Raw genomic sequence first — 20,763 nt, forward strand, 5'->3', positions numbered from 1 at the left:
TTCTCCTCCTGCCCCCAATCCCTCCAAGCATCAGAGTCTTTTCCAATAAGTCAACTCTTCGAATGAGGTGGCGAAAGTATTGGCGTTTCAGCTTCAGCTTCAGTCCTTCAAAAGAAATCCCAGGGCTGATCTCCTTTAGGATGGACTAGTTGGATCTCCTTGCAGTCCAAGGGACTCGCAAGAGTATTCTCCAACACCACAGTTCAAAAGCATCAATTCTTCGGCATTCAGCCTTCTTCACAGTCCAACTCTCACATCCATACATGACCACTGGAAAAACCATAGTCTTGACTAGACGGACCTTTGTTGGCAAAGTAATATCTCTGCAAAGTAATATTTTCTGCTATCTAGGTTGGTCATAACTTTCCTTCCAAGGAGTAAGCGTCTTTTAATTTCATGGCTGCAATCACAATCTGCAGTGATTTTGGAGCCCCCCAAAATAAAATCTGACACTATTTCCACTGTTTCCCCTCTATTTCCCATGAAGTGATAGGACCAGATGCCATAATCTTCGTTTTCTGAATGTTGAGCTTTAAGCCAACTTTTTCACTCTCCACTTTCACTTTCACCAAGAGGCTTATTAGTTCCTCTTCACTTTTGCCATAAGGGTGGTGTCATCTGCATATCTGAGGTTATTGATATTTCTCCCGGCAGTCTTGATTCCAGCTTGTGCTTCTTCCAGCCCAGCATTTCTCATGACGTACTCTACATATAAGTTAAATAAGCAGGGTGACAATATACAGCCTTGACGTGCTCTTTTCCCTATTTGGAACCAGTCTGTTGTTCCATGTCCAGTTCTAACTGTTCCTTCCTGACGTGCATATAGGTTTTTCAAGACGCAGGTCAGGTGGTCTGGTATTCCCATCTCTTTCAGAATTTCCCACAGTTTATTGTGATCCACACAATCAAAGGCTTTGGCATTGTCAATAAAGCAGAAATAGATGGTTTTGTGGAACTCTCTTGCTTTTTTGATGATCCACCGGATGTTGGCAATTTGATCTCTGATTCCTCTGCCTTTTCTAAAACCAGCTTGAACATCAGGAAGTTCACGGTTCACATATTGCTGAAGCCTGGCTTGGAGAATTTTGAGCATTACTTTACTAGTGTGTGAGATGAGTGCAGTTGTGCGGTAGTTTGAGCATTCTTTGGCAGTGCCTTTCTTTGGGATTGGAATGAAAACTGACCTTTTCCAGTCCTGTAGCCACTGCTGAGTTTTCCAAATTTGCTGGCATATTGAGCGCAGCACTTTCACAGCATCATCTTTCAGGATTTGAAATAGCTCAACTGGAATTCCATCACCTCCACTAGCTTTGTTCGTAGTGATGCTTTCTAAGGCCCACTTGACTTCACATTCCAGGATGCCTGGCTCTAGGTGAGTGATCACACCATTGTGATTATCTGGGTCCTGAAGATCTTTTTTGTACAGTTCTTCTGTGTATTCCTGCCACCTCTTCTTAATATCTTCTGCTTCTGTTAGGTCGATACCGTTTCTGTCCTTTATCGAGCCCATCTATGCATGAAATGTTCCCTTGGTATCTCTAATTTTCTTTAAGAGATCTCTAGTCTTTCCATTCTGTTGTTTTCCTCTATTTCTTTGCATTGATCGCTGAGGAAGGCTTTCTTATCTCTTCTTGCTATTCTTTGGAACTCTGCATTCAGATGCTTATATCTTTCCTTTTCTCCTTTGCTTTTTGCTTCTGTTCTTTTTACAGCTATTTGTAAGACCTCCCCAGATAGTCATTTTGCTTTTTTGCATTTCTTTTCCATGGGAATGGTCTTGATCTCTGTCTCCTGTTCAGTGTCACGAACCTCCGTACATGGTTCATCAGGCACTCTGTCTATCAGATCTAGTCCCTTAAATATATTTCTCACTTCCACTGCATAATCATAAGGGATTTGATTTAGGTCATACCTAAATGGTCTATTGGTTTTCCCTACTTTCTTCAATTTAAGTCTGAATTTTGCAATAAGGAGTTCATGAGCTGAGCCACAGTCAGCGCCCAGTCTTGTTTTTGCTGACTGTATAGAGCTTCTCCATCTTTGGCTGCAAAGAATATAATCAATCAGATTTCGGTGTTGACCATCTGGTGATGTCCATGTGTAGAGTTTTCTCTTGTGTTGTTGGAAGAGTGTGTTTGCTATGACCAGTGTGTTCTCTTGGCAAAACTCTATTTGCCTTTGCCCTGCTTAATTCCGTACTCCAAGGCCAAATTTGCCTGTTACTCCAGGTGTTTCTTGACTTCCTACTTTTGCATTCCAGTCCCCTATAATGAAAAGGACATCTTTTTTGGGTGTTAGTTCTAAAAGGTCTTTTAGGTCTTCATAGAACTGTTCAATTTCAGCATCTTCAGTGTTACTCGTTGGGGCATAGGCTTGGATTACTGTGATATTGAATGGTTTGCCTTGGAAAACTAACAGAGATCATTCTGTCGTTTTTGAGATTGCATCCAAGTACTGCATTTCAGACTCTTTTGTTGACCATGATGGCTACCCCATTTCTTCTAAGGGATTCCTCGCACAGTAGTAAATAAAATAATCATCTGAGTTAAATTCACCCATTCCAGTCCATTTCAGTTTGCTGATTCCTAGAATGTCCACATTCACTCTTGCCATCTCCTGTTTGACCACTTCCAATTTGCCTTGATTCTTGGACCTGACATTCCAGGTTCCTATGCAATATTGCTCTTTACAGCATCGGACCTTGCTTCTATCACCAGTCACATCCACAGCTGGGTATTGTTTTTGCTTTGGCTCCACGCCTTCATTCTTTCTGGAGTTATTTCTTCACTGATCTTCAGTAGCATATTGGGCACCTACTGACCTGGGGAGTTCCCCTTTCAGTATCCTATCATTTTGCCTTTCCATACTGTTCATGGGGTTCTCAAGGCAAGAATACTGAAGTGGTTTGCCATTCCCTTCTCCAGTGGACCACATTCTGTCAGACCTCTCCACCATGACTGGCCCATCTTGGGTGGCCCCACATGGCATGGCTTAGTTTCACTGAGTTAGACAAGGCTGTGGTCCATGTTATCAGATTGGCTAGTTTTCTGTGATTATGGTTCATTGTGTCTGCCCTCTGATACCCTCTTGCAACACCTACTGTCTTACTTGGGTTTCTCTTACCTTGAACGTGGGGTATCTCTCATGGCTGCTCCAGCAAAGCACAGCTGCTGCTCCTTACCTTGGACAAGGGGTATCTCCTCACAGCCGATCCTCCTGACCTTTGAGGTGGAGTAGCTCCTCTCAGCCCTCCTGCACCACCTTAGGCCAAACAACTAACAGGGAGTGAGTTGGACACTACCCATCAGCAGATAATTGGATCAAAGCTTTACTGGGCAAGGCCCTGCCCACCAAAGCAACACCCAGTTTTTCCTACCACCAGTCCTTTATCACAAGCTTACCCAAGCCTCTTAGCCCCTCCATCAGAGGGTAGAGAGAAGAAGCCATAATCCCACAGAGGCTAGAAGAACATTACAGAAACTTCATTATGATGAAAAAGCAGAAAGTTATGTTGCAGATGAAGGGACAAATAAAAGTCAAGAAAAATAACTAAATGAAGTGGAGATAGGCAACCTTCCAGGAAAAGAATTCAGATAGTGTAGATGATTCAGCATCTCAGGAAAACAATGGAGAAGATGTAAGAAATGTTTATCAAAGACCTACAAGAACTAAAGAATAAGCCAACAGAGATGAATGATATACTAGAAGGAAATCAACAGCAGAATAACTGAAGCAAAATAATGGATAAATGACCTGGTGGGCTGAATGGTGGAAATCCCTGCCACAGACAGAATTTAGCAAAAAAGAATGAAAAAAAAAAAAAAAAAAAGACACCTCTGGGACAACATTAAACACACCAACATTCACATTATAGGGGTCCCAGAAGGAGAAGAAGGAGAGAAAGTACCTGAGAAAATATTTAAAGAGATAATAGTTGAAAACTTCCCTAACGTGGGAAAGGAAATAGTCAGCCAAGTCCAGGAAGCACAGAGAGTCCCAGGCAGGATAAACCCAAGGAGGAATACAACAAGACGCATAATGCTCAAGCTGACAAAAATTAAAGGCAAAGATAAAATATCAAAAGCAACAAGGGGAAAATGACAAATAACATACAAGGGAACTCCCATCAGGTTATCAGCTGATCTCTCAACAGAAACTGTACAAGCCAGAAGGGAGTGGCACCACATATCTAAAGTGATGAAAGGGAAGAACCTACAAACAAGAACACTCTATCCAGTAGGACTCATTCATATTTGATGGAGAAATCAAAAGCTTCCCAGACAAGCAAAAGTTAAGAAAATTCAGCATGACCAAACCAGCTTTACAACAAATTCCAAAAGGATTTCTCTAGGCAGGAAACACAAGAGAAGGAAAAGACCTACAGAAAATAAACCAAAAACAATAAAGAAAGTGATAATACGATCATATATACAATTAATTATTTTAAATGTAAATGGATTAAATGCACCAACAGAAAGACACTGACTGGCTAGGCGGATGAAAACATGTGCATGCATGCACTTCCACTTACCATATCACTGTTCTTGACCCCTCAAAATTGCATGTAATTATTTTGGTGTTGATTTAGTCGGTAAGTCATGTCTGACTCTTGTGAGCCCATGGACGGTAGCCTGTCAGTCTCCTCTGTCCATGGGATTTCCCAGGTAAGAATACTGGAGTCTGTTGCCATTTCCTTCTCCAGGGGATCTTCCTGATCCAGGGATCAAGCCCGGGTGTACTGTGCAGCAGGCAGTCTCCTGCATTGCAGGTGGATTCTTTACCAACTGAGCCACCAGGGAAGCCCTTTCTCTTTGTAATTATTTTACATAGAGAAACAAGCCATTCTAGTTCTAGCACTCCTGTTTAATTTATAAGGCAAGGCAAGGTTGAATGGTCACCTGTACTCTGCCGGTAGATATCATCCATAATAAAAGTGAAAGTCGCTCAGTTGAGTCTGACTCTTTGTGATCCCATGGACTATACAGTCCATGGAGTTCTCCAGGCCAGAATACTGGAGTGGGTAGCCATTCCCTTCTCCAGGGGATCTGCCCAACCCAGGGATTGAACCCATGTCTATTGCATTGCAGACGGATTCTTTACCAGCTAGTCAAAAGGGAAGATATAATAAAAGCATTAAATAAAAATGATCAAGCCCTACCAGGAGCGTAACAGTTCATATTTCCTTTGAATAACACTGAGTATAGCACAGATTTCCCCTTTGCTGGGAGTCCAGTCTTTTGAGAATAAGAAAGCTGTAGCTGAAGTGCTTCACCTTTTTTTAATAGAATAAAAGAAGTTGATGCAATGTTAAATGTGTGATTTGATTATATTTTGCAAGACAGAAAACAGTCAAAAATTAAGCCAATGTTTTGAGTTAGGATTGTTGTTGTTGTTTTTTCCCATTTAATGTGCATTTTAAATAGACTTTATTCACAGTATGTCCCTCAATCCACTAGAGCCCTGAGCTTTTGATAAACAATTTTAAGAAAGAGGGTTCCATGGACACACATTTTTGGTAAATAATGAGTTGTACAAAGTTTCTCAGCTTTTTTTTTTTTTTTTTAATCTCACATGTCCTGTGATATGCCAACATGAACCGCAAATACCCAAGATGGTGTTTCTCAAAGTTACTTCTAGATTAATTTGATTAACTTGAGGTACATTTCAATAGGCTTCCCAGGTGACTCAGTGGTAAAGAATCCTCCTGATAAGCAGTAGACATAGGAGATGCGGGTTTGATCCCTGGTCAGGAAGATTCTCTGGAGAGGGAAACATCAACCCATTCCTATATTCTTGCCTGAAAAATCCCATGGTAAAGGAGCCTGGTGGGCTAGGCTGGACTGTATGATGACATTTTACTTTTATCTAGTTTGTTTCACTTTTTCTATTTCATGTTCAGTGCTCCCATTTCATTTGGTTTACGTTTTCCAATTTCTCTATCTCTTCTTCTTCGTCGTCTTTTTTTTGGATGTTCTTTCTGAAGACTTTATCAAGTACAGTCAAAAAGCTTTTGGATTCATATATATATAGGATGCATAATATATATATTTTGGAAAACATAAATTTTTGCTTAACTAAAAAATTTATGACATTTTGATTCCATTTATTTGACAATATGAATAGAATTCTAGATTTCTAATTTAAAATATAGATATCCAACAACCAACAAAGGCTTAGTGTACAGCACAGAGACATTGTAATCAATGCCTTATAATAATCTATAATGAAACTAGCCTGAAAAACAATATTTGTATATATGTATAACTGAATCATGTTGCTATGCACCCGAAAGACTGCAAGTCAACTATACTTCAATAATATATATATACATACTAAGAAAAAAAATCCATGAGGAATAAGACTAGACTGAAGGTGACATCAGAAGGGGGAGGGGCAATGGGGAATATACGTTGATGGGCATTGATTTCTTTCTGGGGTGATGGATATGTCCTGGAATTACATAGCTCTGGTTCCATGAATTTTTGTATATTAAAAAAGTAACTGGGTTATATACTTTAAATAGGCTAATCTTTATGAAATGTAACTTTTATTTTACTAAAATCATCTTTTAAGAAAGGAAAGCAATCGATTTTATTCTATGACATACTCCATAATAAATTTTTGTGTTAAACTTTATTAACAAATTTATACATTCAACATGTTTAAGCCATTTTATAAACATACAATCATTATGTTTCATTAAATTGCAGTGTGCTCAGACACAGTCAGGTATTGTTCTGTGACCTTGCATGAGGCTTAAGATAGCAACATCCTCAGGGAAGAATTTAAAAAATATGGTCAGAGAATTAGAAAATTCTTGGAGACCTAAGGCAAAGGAAAGGCTTCAGAGGGGAGGAGATGGAGGAAGGAAGGAAACTGTGTATGAGGGATCCTCTGGAAACATCATAGAAGCTCACAGCTCCATTGTCATAATCCAGAAAAACTCCAATCTTACCCAGAGGCCTTTTTACAAACTGAACTAAGGGTGGGGAGTTGGTGAAGAGACTATACTGGTCATTCACCTTTTCAGAAAATAGAAGAAATGCTTCTTCATAATTAATATGGATAATAGTATCACTTGTCAAGATATCTTTACTGACCCCCAGAATCCAGTTGGAGAAGTGTGTCACATCCAGCTCCCAGTAATGCCTCCCGGAGGTGAAAGCCTGAGCTCCCCAGGCCACAAAGCTCTCCCCACCATCGAGCTGTCTGGACATGCCCTGGGGGTCATCTCCTGACATCACACTTGCATCATCAAGGCTCAGATGGTGAATGGTTGTCTGAGTCAGAACATTATCCACTGTAGAAAGAGAAAAAACTGGGTTAGCAAATGGGATTTCTGTGTCTCTGAGAGGCAGAGGCTCTCTCCCTCTGCCTTTTTTCATTTTTCCTCCTCCAAGGAAACACAAAACAAAGCAAAGGGAGTTCAGACTGGCTCTACGATGAAGAACAAGAGTTATCACTATCTCTACAGCATATAGAATGCCTCAAATCATATAGAAACAGAAGGAAAAAAAAGATACATCATAAACTGTGTGAAGTCTCTAATGTCAATCTCTTGACAGTTTATTTCAGGGCTTACCTAAAATACGTTTTATCTTTTGTTTAGAAAACTTTTCTTGTGTTGTCTTTAATATTATTTGATAGATAGATGGCACTTTGCTATCTAGTGAAAATTTATTGGGGTGTATTCTCTACCTATTACATTCTCAAAGGTCCAAACATTTGAAAGAAATCAATAAATCAATAGTTTTGAAGCTTCTGAAAGGATGTTCTGGCTAACCATGTGCACATATCCCTTGCCTTTCAGTTGTCCTGAGATTGATCTAAGAGCATTACAGTTATTCGGCATAAGCCAATTTTAATCTGTTTTGTCAATTAGTCCTTATTTTAGGAATAATAAATATTCTCTGCACAATATATAACAAATGCATATGAAATGCAGAACATGTTAAAAACCGGAAATGCCACAATTAACCTTTCAAGAGTGAAATAACCTGAATAAACACAATGTTGATGGCTACTCACGAAGCTAAATATTCTCTTTATAACAACATGAGTGTCCTGGTTGTTCTACTACTGCTTCACTTATGTCAGTTGTAACTTAATGTATGCATCTGGCTTTGTATTTTCAGTAAACTACAGGTGGCAAAGTTCATCTTTGAATTTTGTAATCTGACTACTCAGGCAGAAAAGATGTTACCACTTTGGGAAGTTAAGTACTACCGTCATTTCAGAAAAAATAAAATAATAAAAGAAGGCTCCTTCCTAGGAAGCTCTAGTGAAGCATAGTCCTGATCACCACAGGGCTGACCCTTACCTCTGAAGTTGTTCAGAGTGTCTAGGATTCCAGCAACAGGCCAACAAGTGAGCTCTGGGTTCACTGGCTGAGGCGTCTGCATCTGTGCCAAGTAGGTCCTGAAACAAATGACATCCAATACATTTCGAGGCCAAAGTCTAATCACATGACCATTGTATAAAAGCAGCTTTTAACCCAGGACATTTTGTTAGTTACATATACAATATATTCTACACAGCTGGGAATATAAAAACATTACCATATTGTTCACTAAATATAAATTATATCAAATTTCAACTTCCCCATTGTTCTCAAATATTAGTCCAGTTTTCCATTCATTGAACCTCATTCCCTTCTTCTATTCCATCTCAGATAATGCAAAGATCCTGGGCATTTTACAGAGAGAAAAAATTCAGACTAAACCTTTGAGATTGCAGTTAGCAAGTAGTCATCAAGAATGCATTCAGTGTCTACAAGGAAGAGTTCGTTGATTGAGACCTGTTTGCTTTTGTCAGACCAGAAAGGGATTCCAATTCCAACCTGGTTACCTTGTTCTGAAAGTCTAACTTAGTGTGCAGCAGAAAGCCACTCCCTCTGAGGTCCTGCCTACAAGGGAGCTTACAATGATGGAACAGGCTGAGTCACTGCTACTCCTCTGAACAAAAGCACAGTTCCTTTTCTCATGCTTAGGGAATTTGCTTCTTTCAGGCCTTTTTCAGCTTCCAACTCACTAGCATAGGTGTTTCCTCTGTCATATCTTGGCAAATTCCTTCCAAAGTTTTATTGTGGTGAGGTTGGAGAGGATGGGATGAGTGGGTAAAACCAAGTCCAGCATGTCAGAATGTTTTCAGTTACATTTGATTTCAGCCAAATGAAAAGGAAACTTCTGAGACCAAGGATCAGAAGGCCTTGAAATTCTTTTGAAATAAAATAGAAAATAGCCAAAAAGATGATATTGATAATCCACATATGAAGGTTCTACACCCATGGATTCACATGTGGATTCAATTTGTAAGTTCTGGGTTGCCTACTTATGTACTTATTTATTTAAACATTTATGTATTTTATGGGAAGTCCTTGTTGGACCTACTATCTTATATATAATTTTAAATATAGCAGTGTGTACATGTCAATCCCAAATTCCCAGTCTATCTATTCCTCCATCCTTACTCCTGGTTTTGGATGAAAAATTTGGAGAAAAAATTTCCAGAAAGTAAAACTTGAAAATTCCACATACCAGGGAACTTTTTGAATAATATTCAATTTACCTTGTGTATGTTTGCTGTTACAAGTAGTCTAGAGATGACAAAGTGTAAGGGAGCATGCTTGTAAGTTAACTGCAAACACTAAGGCATTTTGTATAAGGCATCCTGCATCCTGGAATTTAGATATCAGGGACGACCTGAAAACAATCTCCCATGCTACTAAGGAATGACTGTGTATCCATTTTATCAAAAAGAGAACAACTTTTCCAGAAATAAAAAAATCATTAGTGTATACTCACATTTCCAATACATTTCCCATGGCCTGCAAAGAGAAAAAAAAAAGATCATGTTAATCATGAGACTTCTCTTTTTGCATCTTCTTCTCTATTCTTTATTCAATAAGATACTGTTTTGCTAATCCTCTTCTAAGGAACAGTCAGAAGGCATCATAACAGAGCTTAAAATAAAATATGATGGGCTTCATCAGGGCACACTGAGGAAGGGAGGGAGCCATGAAGAGTACATAATGATGTAGCAACATCTAGGATTTCTATGTCACTCATTGCCCAGCGCTATTCCCAAGGACAGAGGTCACCATCTATGAAAGCAATAAACCAAAACAGGGAGCCATATAAAATGAATTATAGAGTGTATGGAAATTGATGACTAGTTCTAACAATCTTGCTGAGACAAAAAGCGAAAGCTCAGTATCTCCAGAAAATTTGGGATAGCAGGGAGTGACAAGGGTTTAGAGGAACACATATTTAGATTTACTCCATGAAAGTTAACATTCTCCTGATCATAGAATTTTGCTGACTTTGGAAACTTATCCGGATAGTACCCCTGATAACACTAAAAAAAAAAAAAAGTCCTATTTTAGCTAGGAAATGGGCAAAAAATCTTCTAAAAGTTACCAGGATATGATAAAATAGGGGAATGCTGCTGCTGCTGCTAAGTCGCTTCAGTCATGTCTGACTCTGTGCGAACCCATAGATGGCAGCCCACCAGGCTTCCCTATCCCTGGGATTCTCCAGGCAAGAACAATGGAGTGGGTTGCCATTTCCTTCTCCAATGCATGAAAGTGAAAGTGAAGTCGCTCAGTCGTGTCCGACTCTTCGCGATCCCATGGACTGCAGCCTACCAAGCTTCTCTGTCCATGGGACTTCACAGCCAAGAGTACTGGAGTGGGTTGCCATTGCCTTCTCCAAAAATAGGGGATTAGACAAATACAACAATGGGGGTCAAGGAAAAACCTTTCTTAGCTGAAAGTAACAGTATATTCAGGGAACATTTCAGTGTCACAGCAGCTCATCTAGAAGAGTGTTTTTCTCTCTGAGGACTGACCCTCCTTTCTCACCTGGAGCAGCTCTGTGTCAGGCTTGTGGCACATCTCGGTCAGCTCTCTGTACATTTCTCTCAGTCTTTCTATGTACTGAGTCATTCTGAACACACTCTCCTTGAGTTGTAGACAAATCTCCTTGGCTTCTTTCTTCAGGGCCTCCAGATGCAGTTTCTTCTCCTCCTGGAGCAATGGATGCCTCCTCTGATATTCAAATTTAATCATCACCTTCCTTAGGGTCACATATTTCTGAGGGGATAGTGGATTCAAAGCATTGCTTATGCTCGCATTCAAAACAAAACTCAAATAATATTTATTTGATGTCATCAAGAAAGCTCTAGGCAAACTTTCTGCCTCACACATCAAAGGTCCTGTATCTGCTGGTCCTTCCTGTCCATGCATTCTCTGAGTTCCTAGTATCTTTCTTTGCTTGAATCAAGCCATCTGAGGAGTCCCAAGCTCTCTCCCTAGGAGGATTCTCTAAGGTTCTTACTCTATCCATTATTTCCTCTCTGACATGAATCTTGCCTCTACATACTACTACTCTATTCATCTCTTCTACTTCACTAGTCACACTTAGTGAAATGTGTCTTATACTTCATTTTTGAAAGGTTGTATTCAAATCTTCAAAATTTGGCCTAGGAACAATTTTCATGCTGTGGTTTTCCCTTGTACTAGCATCCTTGAACTAGCATGTATTGGCCTGTTTCAATTGTGATCACTGATAGGTCATTTGAAACCACACCTTTTCCAGGGAAGAGACCAATGGAACTTAAATGGATCAAACAGCTGGAATTATGTCAATATCTATATAAATAAATAGTAACCTTTTTATTCTTACCTTAAATGACCGAGTTTTTTTAGCTTCCTGATTCAGAATGAGTTGCATTTCTTCTCTCATTTTCCATAAAGAGCTCATTCTTTTCAAAAATTTTTCCTGCAAGATACTCATGGGATTTAGTGACATGGAAGATGACACCATAAATTTCATCCCCTTATTCACGAGCAAAGGTAGTTGTTGGTTACACAGACCTTAAGTTAGAATGCTGCAGTCAGATTTTCCCACATTAATCTGAATCTAACACTTGAATGTGACAGTGACAGAAATGTATAGTAGAGAACAGGGAAAACCTTACAGATAACAAAATCCATACCCTAATAAATTAAGACTTACACATTTATATAGTTTGATTAAGAAAGCCTCAAGCTCCCATCAGAAGCCTGTGTCCCTGGTTCCACCCGCCCCGGGATGCTGCATTTCCACACGTGTGGACAATTGGGCAACAACACTGAGAGGACACATTATATGTGAGGATCCACATTCAGAAATCCCACCTCCACTATCTCCACCCCCATCACCATCACAGCATCCTCGTCTTCCTCTCTGACTTAGGAGTCTCTAGATCCTGAACTGCTCTAGAGGCATCACCTACCCGGGATTCCTCAGCAGCCTTGTGTATCGGACTGTGGCTGTGAGCTGCATGCTCGGGGCATTCAGAGCAGGGCCCACAGAGCAGGGTCTGGTCAGCCTCACAGAAGAGGCCTTTGGCTTCCTGGTGTGTCACACAGATCTGCTCCTCAGAGCTGTGGTCGTGGTCAGCTCTGGCCTGTCTGGCAAGGGAGGCCAGACTCTTGAGTACAATATTGGTTTGGAAATCAGGCCTCTCTTCTATTCCCCTGCACTCAGGGCAGCTCCTTGGAGACTGGCCTTCTTCCCAGCAAAGGCTCAGACAGGGACGGCAGAAGCTGTGCCCACAGTCTATGGTGATGGGGTCTAGGAAGCAGTTCATGCAGATGGAGCAGGTGAGTTCACTCTGGAAGACTTGCAGTGTGTCTGAATCCATGTTTCTGAAAATTAGAGACAAATAAGAAAGGGTAAGAGAAAAAGCTATTCTTATGCTGTGATCAGGGAAAATAAAGCCTTTGGCACAGTCCTGTTTTGAGCTCTATCTCATTTCCACATTTGCTTACCCCCAGTATAAACCTGTGTGCTGAGTCACTTAGTCATGGTCAACTCTGATAACCTATGGGCTGGAGCCCCCTGGGGTCCTCTATCCATGGGATTCTCCAAGCAAGAAAACCAGAGTGGGTTGTCTGGTCTTTCTGCAGGAGATCTTTCCTTCCCAGGGATTGAACCCATGTCTCTTACACGTCCTGCATTGCAGGTGGGTTCTTTACCACTATCACCACCTGGACTTCCCTGATGGCTCAGTGGGTAAAGAATCTGCCAGGAGTGCAGGAGACATAGGAGACATGGGTTCAAGCCCTGGGTCAGGAAGATCCCCTGGAGAAGGAAATGGAAATCCACCCCAGCACTCTTGTCTTGGAAATCCCATAGACCTAGGAGCCTGGTGGGCTACAGTCGAGTTGGACATGACTGAGTGACTAAGCACCATCACAATAGAAATGTAGAAATGGTGACTACAGACTGGTTGGGTTTGTGCTATAAAAAAAGGGATGAAATTAGATAAGAGAGTCACTAGCAACTGTTTTTGTTTAAAGTAAACATAAGTGTAAATGTTAGGATGACTCCAGAGTTAATTTGGTCAGCTGACTGGTTCAAAAGAACATATATAACCTCAGTCTGTCTCTCTCTCTCCATCTCTTCCTGCTTGGAACCCACACTAGCACTCACTTTGTCTCTGTGCTAATGTTCCCTACTCCTTCTGCCTTTGATGTGACATATGTGCTTTTCTAAAGACAAATAAAAATGTTTATGAATAATGTAAACTTAATGTAATCAATGTTGGCTTTGACTTTGATGTGCTAAATATGTAAATAGGTCAGTGTTTCCTTATGACTTAAATAACAAAACTACTCCTTTCAAAGCAAAAAGCAAAAAAAAAAAAAAAAAAAACCTTGTCATTGCTAGTTCAGGAAAACAGTTTTACCTGGAGTCAGTTCAGATCACCAGAGCATGTCATATTTTCAACTGGTGAGTGTTCCCACTATAACAATAATTAGTAAAAAGAATCAGTTGTTTACTAAAAGCAAAGAAATAAGTTTGAATATACACAAAGATTTCCTCTCTACCCTGGAAATTCCAAACATTTGGTTAATGGAAGCAGCATCAGGTTCTTTGTTCTCTGAGACTTCACTGTCTGTCCACTTCACACCTTTGGAGTCCTTACTGGCTGATTAGATCTATCCTGAACACTTTTCACTTATGCACTGCAAAGTGAGGGTTCTAAAATGATAGCAAATGTGACCATTTCAAGGAAGTTTTCTGATTAATTCACCCATTTAACTCATGTTCATCTGTGTGAAGGATATGAAATATATACATTATGTTGAACATTTTAGGAGTACTGTGTGTTTAACAAGTACTTGGGTCTCTAGAAAACTCTTTTAAGACTTAAGAACCTCTAGTAACATAAGGTCATGAAATAATGATGATTAAATAGCTTAACATTACAGATATTAATATATTAAAGTTGCTTTATTAAGTTATTTTAAAATTCGATGTCGATTTTAAAAGCTAAAACTACTTGTTTTCTTGGACAATACCTATGCAGGTAAGTAGGTAAATGGAAAGTATTTGGATAAGACAAAGTGAGCATGAATATATACTTTCAGTTATCATACATTGTGACTAAACATTTGCTTTAAATATATGATGCCTGTTTTCTTCCCTGTCTATGAGAAATCGAATAGAAGAGGCTACATCTTTCCAAGGCTCAGATTTCAGGTCTGGTCATGAAAAGAGACAGAAAGAAAAACTTTTGCTAATTGAATGAGTATAACATCAACTTTAAGATGCCTTTCCAAAACAGCTTGACAGTAAAGCCATAGTGTACAGATCTATTTCTTGTAAAAGTTGTTAATAAGAGATTTATGGAATTCTGATAGATGACCACAATTTTCAACAGTATAGAACCTAAAGCCTTTGACTGAAACGTGCATCAATTGAGGAGATAGCTGATGAACAGGGAGAAAGTATAAAGAAACCATGTGTAGAATGGGTTAGAAACTGGCCAAGAATTATTTAAGAAAATAACTTTTATACTAATGACATCAATGATCATGATACTTTTAAAATAATAGGAGAACATAATGGGCTTCCCAAGTGGTTCTGTGATTAAAAAAATCTGCTTGCCTATGCAGGAGATGGAGGTTTGATCCCTTGGTCACAAAGATCCACTAAAGAAGGAGGTGGCAATCCACTGCAGTATTCTTGCCTGGGAAATCCCATGACAGGGGAGCCTGGTGGGCTGGTTCATGGTGTCCCAAGGAGTCGGACATGACTTAGCCACTCAACAACAACAGGAGAAGCCTGTTGTTTTGTTTATTTTTTTATAAATATTTCTAGGTATTAGATTAACTCTTTTTATATGAATTAACTATTTCAATTTTCTCAACAACATTTACTAATTTTCTATTTTTACCCACATTTTATAAGGAAGCTACTTGACATAGTGTGGGTAAAAGAAGTTACTTATCTACAAATTCAACAGGGAATAAATGCTTGATGCAGTGTTCACATATAGATAGTACTGATAGAAAAAAATTACATTTCTGTCGGCAATTACCATTAAAATTTCATTTTTAAATGAGCATAGCAAAATTTCATTGTACCTTGATAAGAACTCACCTTTGGGTGCACTTGATGAAATGTAGTTGATGAAATTTCATTCCTGTTTGGTAAGTAGCTATTCAATTCAGGTCAGCACTTAGGTGCTCACCTCCTTCTGGCAGGAACTTTAAAAATTCTCCTCAGTGCAACAGACTCGAATCTGGACAGCTCTGGATGCTGGAGAAGAATGCAATTGCATCTTCAGGGAATGTTTTATATATTCTCTGAAGACCACACCCATTTCCTCCAAGTGATATGATTATCAGCCCTATGAAAAAGTATAGGTGAACATGATGAGATTTTTGCAAAGTTGAAAGCATTTTTATTTGCTAATGATTGAAGTCAAACCTTTGAAATCTACTTAATTCAATTGCTACACTGCAATCTCTGCTAAAAAGTCATATCTTGAGTTTACAGTTGTAATCCATGAAGTTGTTGTTTGGACAGTAATAAACTTCCAAACATGAATTTAATATCTCCATTTAATGAACTATATTATAGTTCTAATTCCAGATGACAATTATATCTATTACTTTGGGCAAGAATCCCTTAGAAGAAATGGAGTAGACCTCATCATCCATAAAATAGTCTGAAATGCAGTACATGGGTGCAATCTTAAAAAGGATAGAATGATATCATTCATTTCCAAGGCAAACCATTCAGCATGCCACAAATCCAAGTCTATGTCCCAACCACTGAGGCCAAAAAAGCTGAAGTTGACCCATTCTATGAAGAACTACAACACCTCCAGATGTGCAGCTGGATTTCACAAAGGCAGAGGAACCAGAGATCCAATTGCCAGCAATCCTTTGATTCCTCCATGATCAACAATCCTTTGATCATGGAGGAATCAAAGGAGTTACAGAAAAACATATACTTCTGCTTCATTGACTACACTAAAGTTTTGACTGTGTGGATCACAACGAATTGTGGAAAATTCTTAGAAGATTGGAGTACCAGACTACCTTACCTGTCTCCTGAGAAACCTGGATGTGGGTCAAGAAGGAACAGCTAGAACCGGATATGGAAAAATAGACTAGTTCCAGTTTGGGAAAGGAGTATGGCAAAGATGTGTATTGTCATTCATGGTTATTTAATTTATATGCAGGTTATATCATGCAAAATGTTGGGCTGGATGAATCACAAGCCAGAATCAAGATTGCCAGGAGAAATGTCAATATATCTCATTCTCAGATATGTGGATGATACCACTCCAACTTCAGAAAGTGAAAAGAAATTTGTCTTTTGATGACAGTGAAAAAGGAGAGTGAAAAGGCTTGGCTTGAAATTCAGCATTAAAAACACTAAGATTATGGCATTGGGTCCCATCACTTCATGGCAAATAACAGAGGAGAAAGTGGAAGCAGTGATTGATTTTATTTTCTTGGGCTCCAAATTCACCTTGGAAGGTAACTGCAGCCATGAAATTTAAAATAAAAAAACAAACAAAAACATTTGTTTCTGGGAAGAAAAGGTGTGACAAACCTAGATAGCTTATTGAAAAGCAGAGACATCACCTTGCCGACAAAGGTCCAAATAGTCAAAGCTATGCTTTTTCCAGTAGTCATGTATGTGTATGTGAGAGTTGGACCATAAAGAAGATTGAGCTTGTTATTGAGCCCTGGTTTGAATTCCCTGTGTCATACAGCAAATTCCCACTGGCTATATATTTTACATATGGTCATGTATATTTCCATGTTATTCTTTCCATACATCCCACCCACACCCTAGTGGGGCAGCATGAGGAGGAAGGTGGGAGAGGTGTGTAAGTGGGTGGGGACATGGATAAACCTATAGCTGATTCATGTTGATATTTGGTAGAAACCAACAAAATACTGTAAAGCAATTATCCTTCAATTAAAATAAATAAATTAAAAAAAATAAAGCTGAGTACCCAGTGGAAGAATTGATGCTTTTGAACTGTGGTCCTGGAAAAGACTCTTGAGAGTCCCTTGGACACAAGGAGATCAAACCAGTCGATCCTAAAGGAAATCAACTCTGAATAATCATTGGAAGGACTGATGCTGAAGCTGAAGCTCCAATACTTTGGCCACCTAATGTGAAGAGACAACTCACTGTAAAAGACCCTGATGCTGGGGAAAAAGTTGAGAAAGCTAATTTCAAAAAAGTTATGAAGTCTGATTTTGGCAAACATTCTTTGGCCTAATAATCATTTCAAGCTAGGTTTACTTTTGACCATGTTGAGTTTGGGCTTCCCTAGTGGGGAATATATAGAGAGAGATTGGAAAGAGTTTTAATCCAGTTAGTGTTGACTGGATTGACTCAAGGGAACTGTAATAATCTAATCAGGGAGGAGCACCAAGGATCCTGATAGTTAGGCATCTCGGATGCAATGCTTCTTCTGTTCAGAGATGTTCTGAGTTGGCTGGACCATGGAAACTCTGAAAGCTACAACTGCTGACCCACCAGGGGTGCAGATAACTCCTGACATGATGGGGTTGATTTTCCTGCCCACATGATGAGACCAAATCTAAAAATTTTGGTGAATAAAGAGTTCTGAGTAGATAGATTTACATTTTTTCCCCACAAAAATTAAAAAGAATATTTTAATTCAACAGTAACAGGCTTAAGAAGTTCTCAAACAGGAGGTGGTCCTAAGATGGCAGAGGAATAGGATGGGGAGACCATTTTCTCCCCCACAAATTCATCAAAAGAACATTTAAATGCTAAGTAAATTCCACAAAACAACATCTGAATGCCAGAAGAGGACATCAGACACCCAGAAAAGCAGCCCACTGTCTTCGAAAGGAGGTAGGAAAAAATATAAAATATAAAAAGAGAGGCAAAAGAGGTAGGGATGGAGCTCCATCCCGGGAAGGGAGTCTTAAAAAAGAGAGAAGTTTCTAAACACCAGGAAACACTCTCAGAACCTCAGAGGGCAACATAACTGGGAGGAAAAATAAATAAATAATTAAAACCCACAGATTACGTGCCCAATGGTAACACCCAGTGGAGAAGCAGCACAGATGCCTACATCACCTACTAGCAAGCAGGGGCTGGGCAGGGAGGCCCGGGCTACATTGCTTAGAATAAGGACCAGGCCTGAATGCCCCAAGGGCAATCTGAGGGAACTAACTTGAGATAGCAAAGCAGACTGTGGGATAGCTACCTCAGGAAAAGGCAAAAAGCCCTAACCTAAGACACCACCAGACCCACTCACAGAACAAAGGACAGACTAGAGCTAGCCGGCTGTGGACTGGTCCATCCCCCACCGGAGACAGGAAGGCGAGAGCAGCCAGAGCCGGAAGGGGGCAATTGCAGCCCCAGAGAGGCATCATCTACCAAACTGCAAGCAGGCTTCGTTGCTAAACAAGACTTCTCGGGATTCTGGACGGTCAACATCTGTGAGAAGGTGTGTCGGTTGTACACCCAGAAAACTGAACAGCAGGGACGGGGGAGGCAATAAGTCGCAGTGACCGCGCTCACCAAACACTGGTCACCTGAGCCGCTCGGACCTGGGAAGGGCACAAAAAGGAGGCCCAACCGAGTCTTTGCCTCTGAGGACTACCCAAGTACCTGAACCAGAGCAGCTTAGACCTGGGAAGTGCATACAACCCAGGGCCGGCCTCAGACAGTTCCTGGCAAAGCAACCTAGAGCCTGAGCAGTGTAGACAGGGAAAGGACACATGCCACGAGCAGGGGCAAACCCAGTGTGGCCAAGACACTGCGAGCACTCCTCATAGATGCCAGTGTTATTTGTTGGCAGCATCCCTCCCTCCCCACAGCACGACTGAACAAGTGAGCCTAAAAAAGTGTCCACTACCACCCTCTTGTGTCAGGGTGGAAATTAGACACTGAAGAGACCAGCAAACAGAAGAAGCTAAAACAGAGGGAACCACCTTGTAAGTGACAAATGGAGAAGGCTGAGGCTACTGTAAGAATAAGACTGAGAACCAGAAGCAGGAGGCTTAAGTCCAAATCCTGAAAACACCAGAGAACTCCTGACTCCAGGGAACATTTATCGATAGGAGCTCATAAAACACTTCCGTACCTACACTGAAACCAAGCACCACCCAAGGGTCAACAAGTTCCAGAGCAAGACATACCACGCAAATTCTCCAGCAACACAGGAACATAGCCCTGAGCTTCAATATACAGGCTGTCCAAGGTCACTCCAAACCCATTGACATCTCATAATTCATTACTGGACACTTCATTGCACTCTAGAGAGAAGAAATCCAGCTCCACTCACCAGAACATGGACACAAGCTTCCCTAACCAGGAAACCTTGACAAGCCGCCCGTCCAACCCCACCCACAGTGAGAACCTATGGGCTGGAGCCCCCTGGGTCTTCTATCCATGCGATTCTCCAAACAAGAAACCCAGAGTGTAGATTCAGAGAAAGCCTTTGACAAAATTCAACATCCATTTATGATAAAAACTCTCCAGCAAGCAGGAATAGAAGGAACATACCTCAACATAATAAAAGCTATATATGACAAACCCATAGCAAACATTACCTCAATGGTGAAAAATTGAAAGCATTTCCCCTAAAGTCAGGAACAAGACAAGGGTGCTCACTCTCACCACTACTATTCAACATAGTTTTGGAAGTTTTGGCCTCAGCAATCAGAGCAGAAAAATAAATAAAAGGAATCCAAATTGAAAAAGAAGAAGTAAAACTCTCACTGTTAGCAGATGACATGATCCTCTACATAGAAAACCCTAAAGACTCCACCAGAAAATTACTAGAACTAATCAATGAATATAGTAAAGTTGCAGGATATAAAATCAACACACAGAAATCCCTTGCATTCCTATACACTAATAATGAGAAAATAGAAAGAGAAATTAAGGAAACAATTCCATTCACCATTGCAACAAAAAGAATAAAATACTTAGGAATATATCTACCTAAAGAAAAAAAGACCTATATATAGAAAACTATAAAACACTGGTGAAAAAAATCAAAGAGGACACTGATAGATGGAGAAATATACCGTGTTCATGGATTAGAAGAATCAATATAGTGAAAATGAGTATACTACCCAAAGCAATCTATAGATTCAATGCAATCCCTATCAAGCTACCAATGGTATTCTTCACAGAGCTAGAACAAATAATTTCACAATTTGTATGGAAATACAAAAAACCCTCGAATAGCCAAAGCAATCTTGAGAAAGAAGAATGGAACTGGAGGAATCAACCTGCCTGATTTCAGGCTCTACTACAAAGCCACAGTCATCAAGACAGTATGGTACTGGCACAAAGACAGAAATACAGATCAATGGAACAAAATAGAAAGCCCAAAGATAAATCCACGCACCTATGGACACCTTATCTTTGACAAAGGAAGCATGAACATACAATGGATTAAAGACAATCT

The 20,763-nt window shown here is 40.0% G+C and overlaps 1 protein-coding gene across 4 annotated transcripts; it reads right to left on the minus strand.

The window, feature by feature from the left end:
• Positions 1-6,614: 6,614 nt before the first annotated feature.
• Positions 6,615-15,627, minus strand: LOC147342585 (tripartite motif-containing protein 64-like). Of its 4 annotated transcripts, XM_086383155.1 has the most exons (8): positions 15,435-15,625; positions 13,735-13,791; positions 12,277-12,691; positions 11,685-11,780; positions 10,862-11,092; positions 9,804-9,826; positions 8,321-8,418; positions 6,615-7,300 (listed from the first exon to the last, which is right to left on the minus strand). In XM_086383155.1, the coding sequence occupies exons 3-8, from the start codon at positions 12,685-12,687 to the stop codon at positions 6,807-6,809; spliced, it is 1,353 nt and encodes a 450-aa protein (XP_086239281.1). In that variant the 5' UTR covers positions 12,688-12,691; positions 13,735-13,791; positions 15,435-15,625; the 3' UTR covers positions 6,615-6,806. The 4 variants fall into 4 exon arrangements, with proteins under 4 accessions (XP_086239281.1, XP_086239280.1, XP_086239282.1 ...); XM_086383154.1 differs by lacking the exon at positions 13,735-13,791 and having other exon boundaries at positions 15,435-15,626; XM_086383156.1 differs by lacking the exons at positions 12,277-12,691; positions 13,735-13,791; positions 15,435-15,625 and adding an exon at positions 12,179-12,243.
• Between the last annotated feature and the right edge of the window lie 5,136 nt (positions 15,628-20,763).

This window comes from Bos grunniens, chromosome 29 (assembly GCF_055505025.1).
Source record: "Bos grunniens cultivar Pamir isolate PY7600 chromosome 29, Bosgru_T2T1.0, whole genome shotgun sequence".
NCBI lineage: Eukaryota > Metazoa > Chordata > Mammalia > Artiodactyla > Bovidae > Bos > Bos grunniens.

Bases quoted from the DNA above. Each gene is read 5' to 3' on its own strand.
- LOC147342585 (XM_086383154.1), bottom strand. From the start codon at position 15,475: ATGAAATTTCATCAACTACATTTCATCAAGTGCACCCAAAG. The intron at 12,692-15,434 runs GTGAGTTCTTAT...TCTAATTTTCAG, and splicing joins TTCATCAAGTGCACCCAAAG to AAACATGGATTCAGACACAC. The intron at 9,827-10,861 runs GTGAGAAAGGAG...TTCTCTTTGCAG, and splicing joins CTGACACAGAGCTGCTCCAG to GCCATGGGAAATGTATTGGA.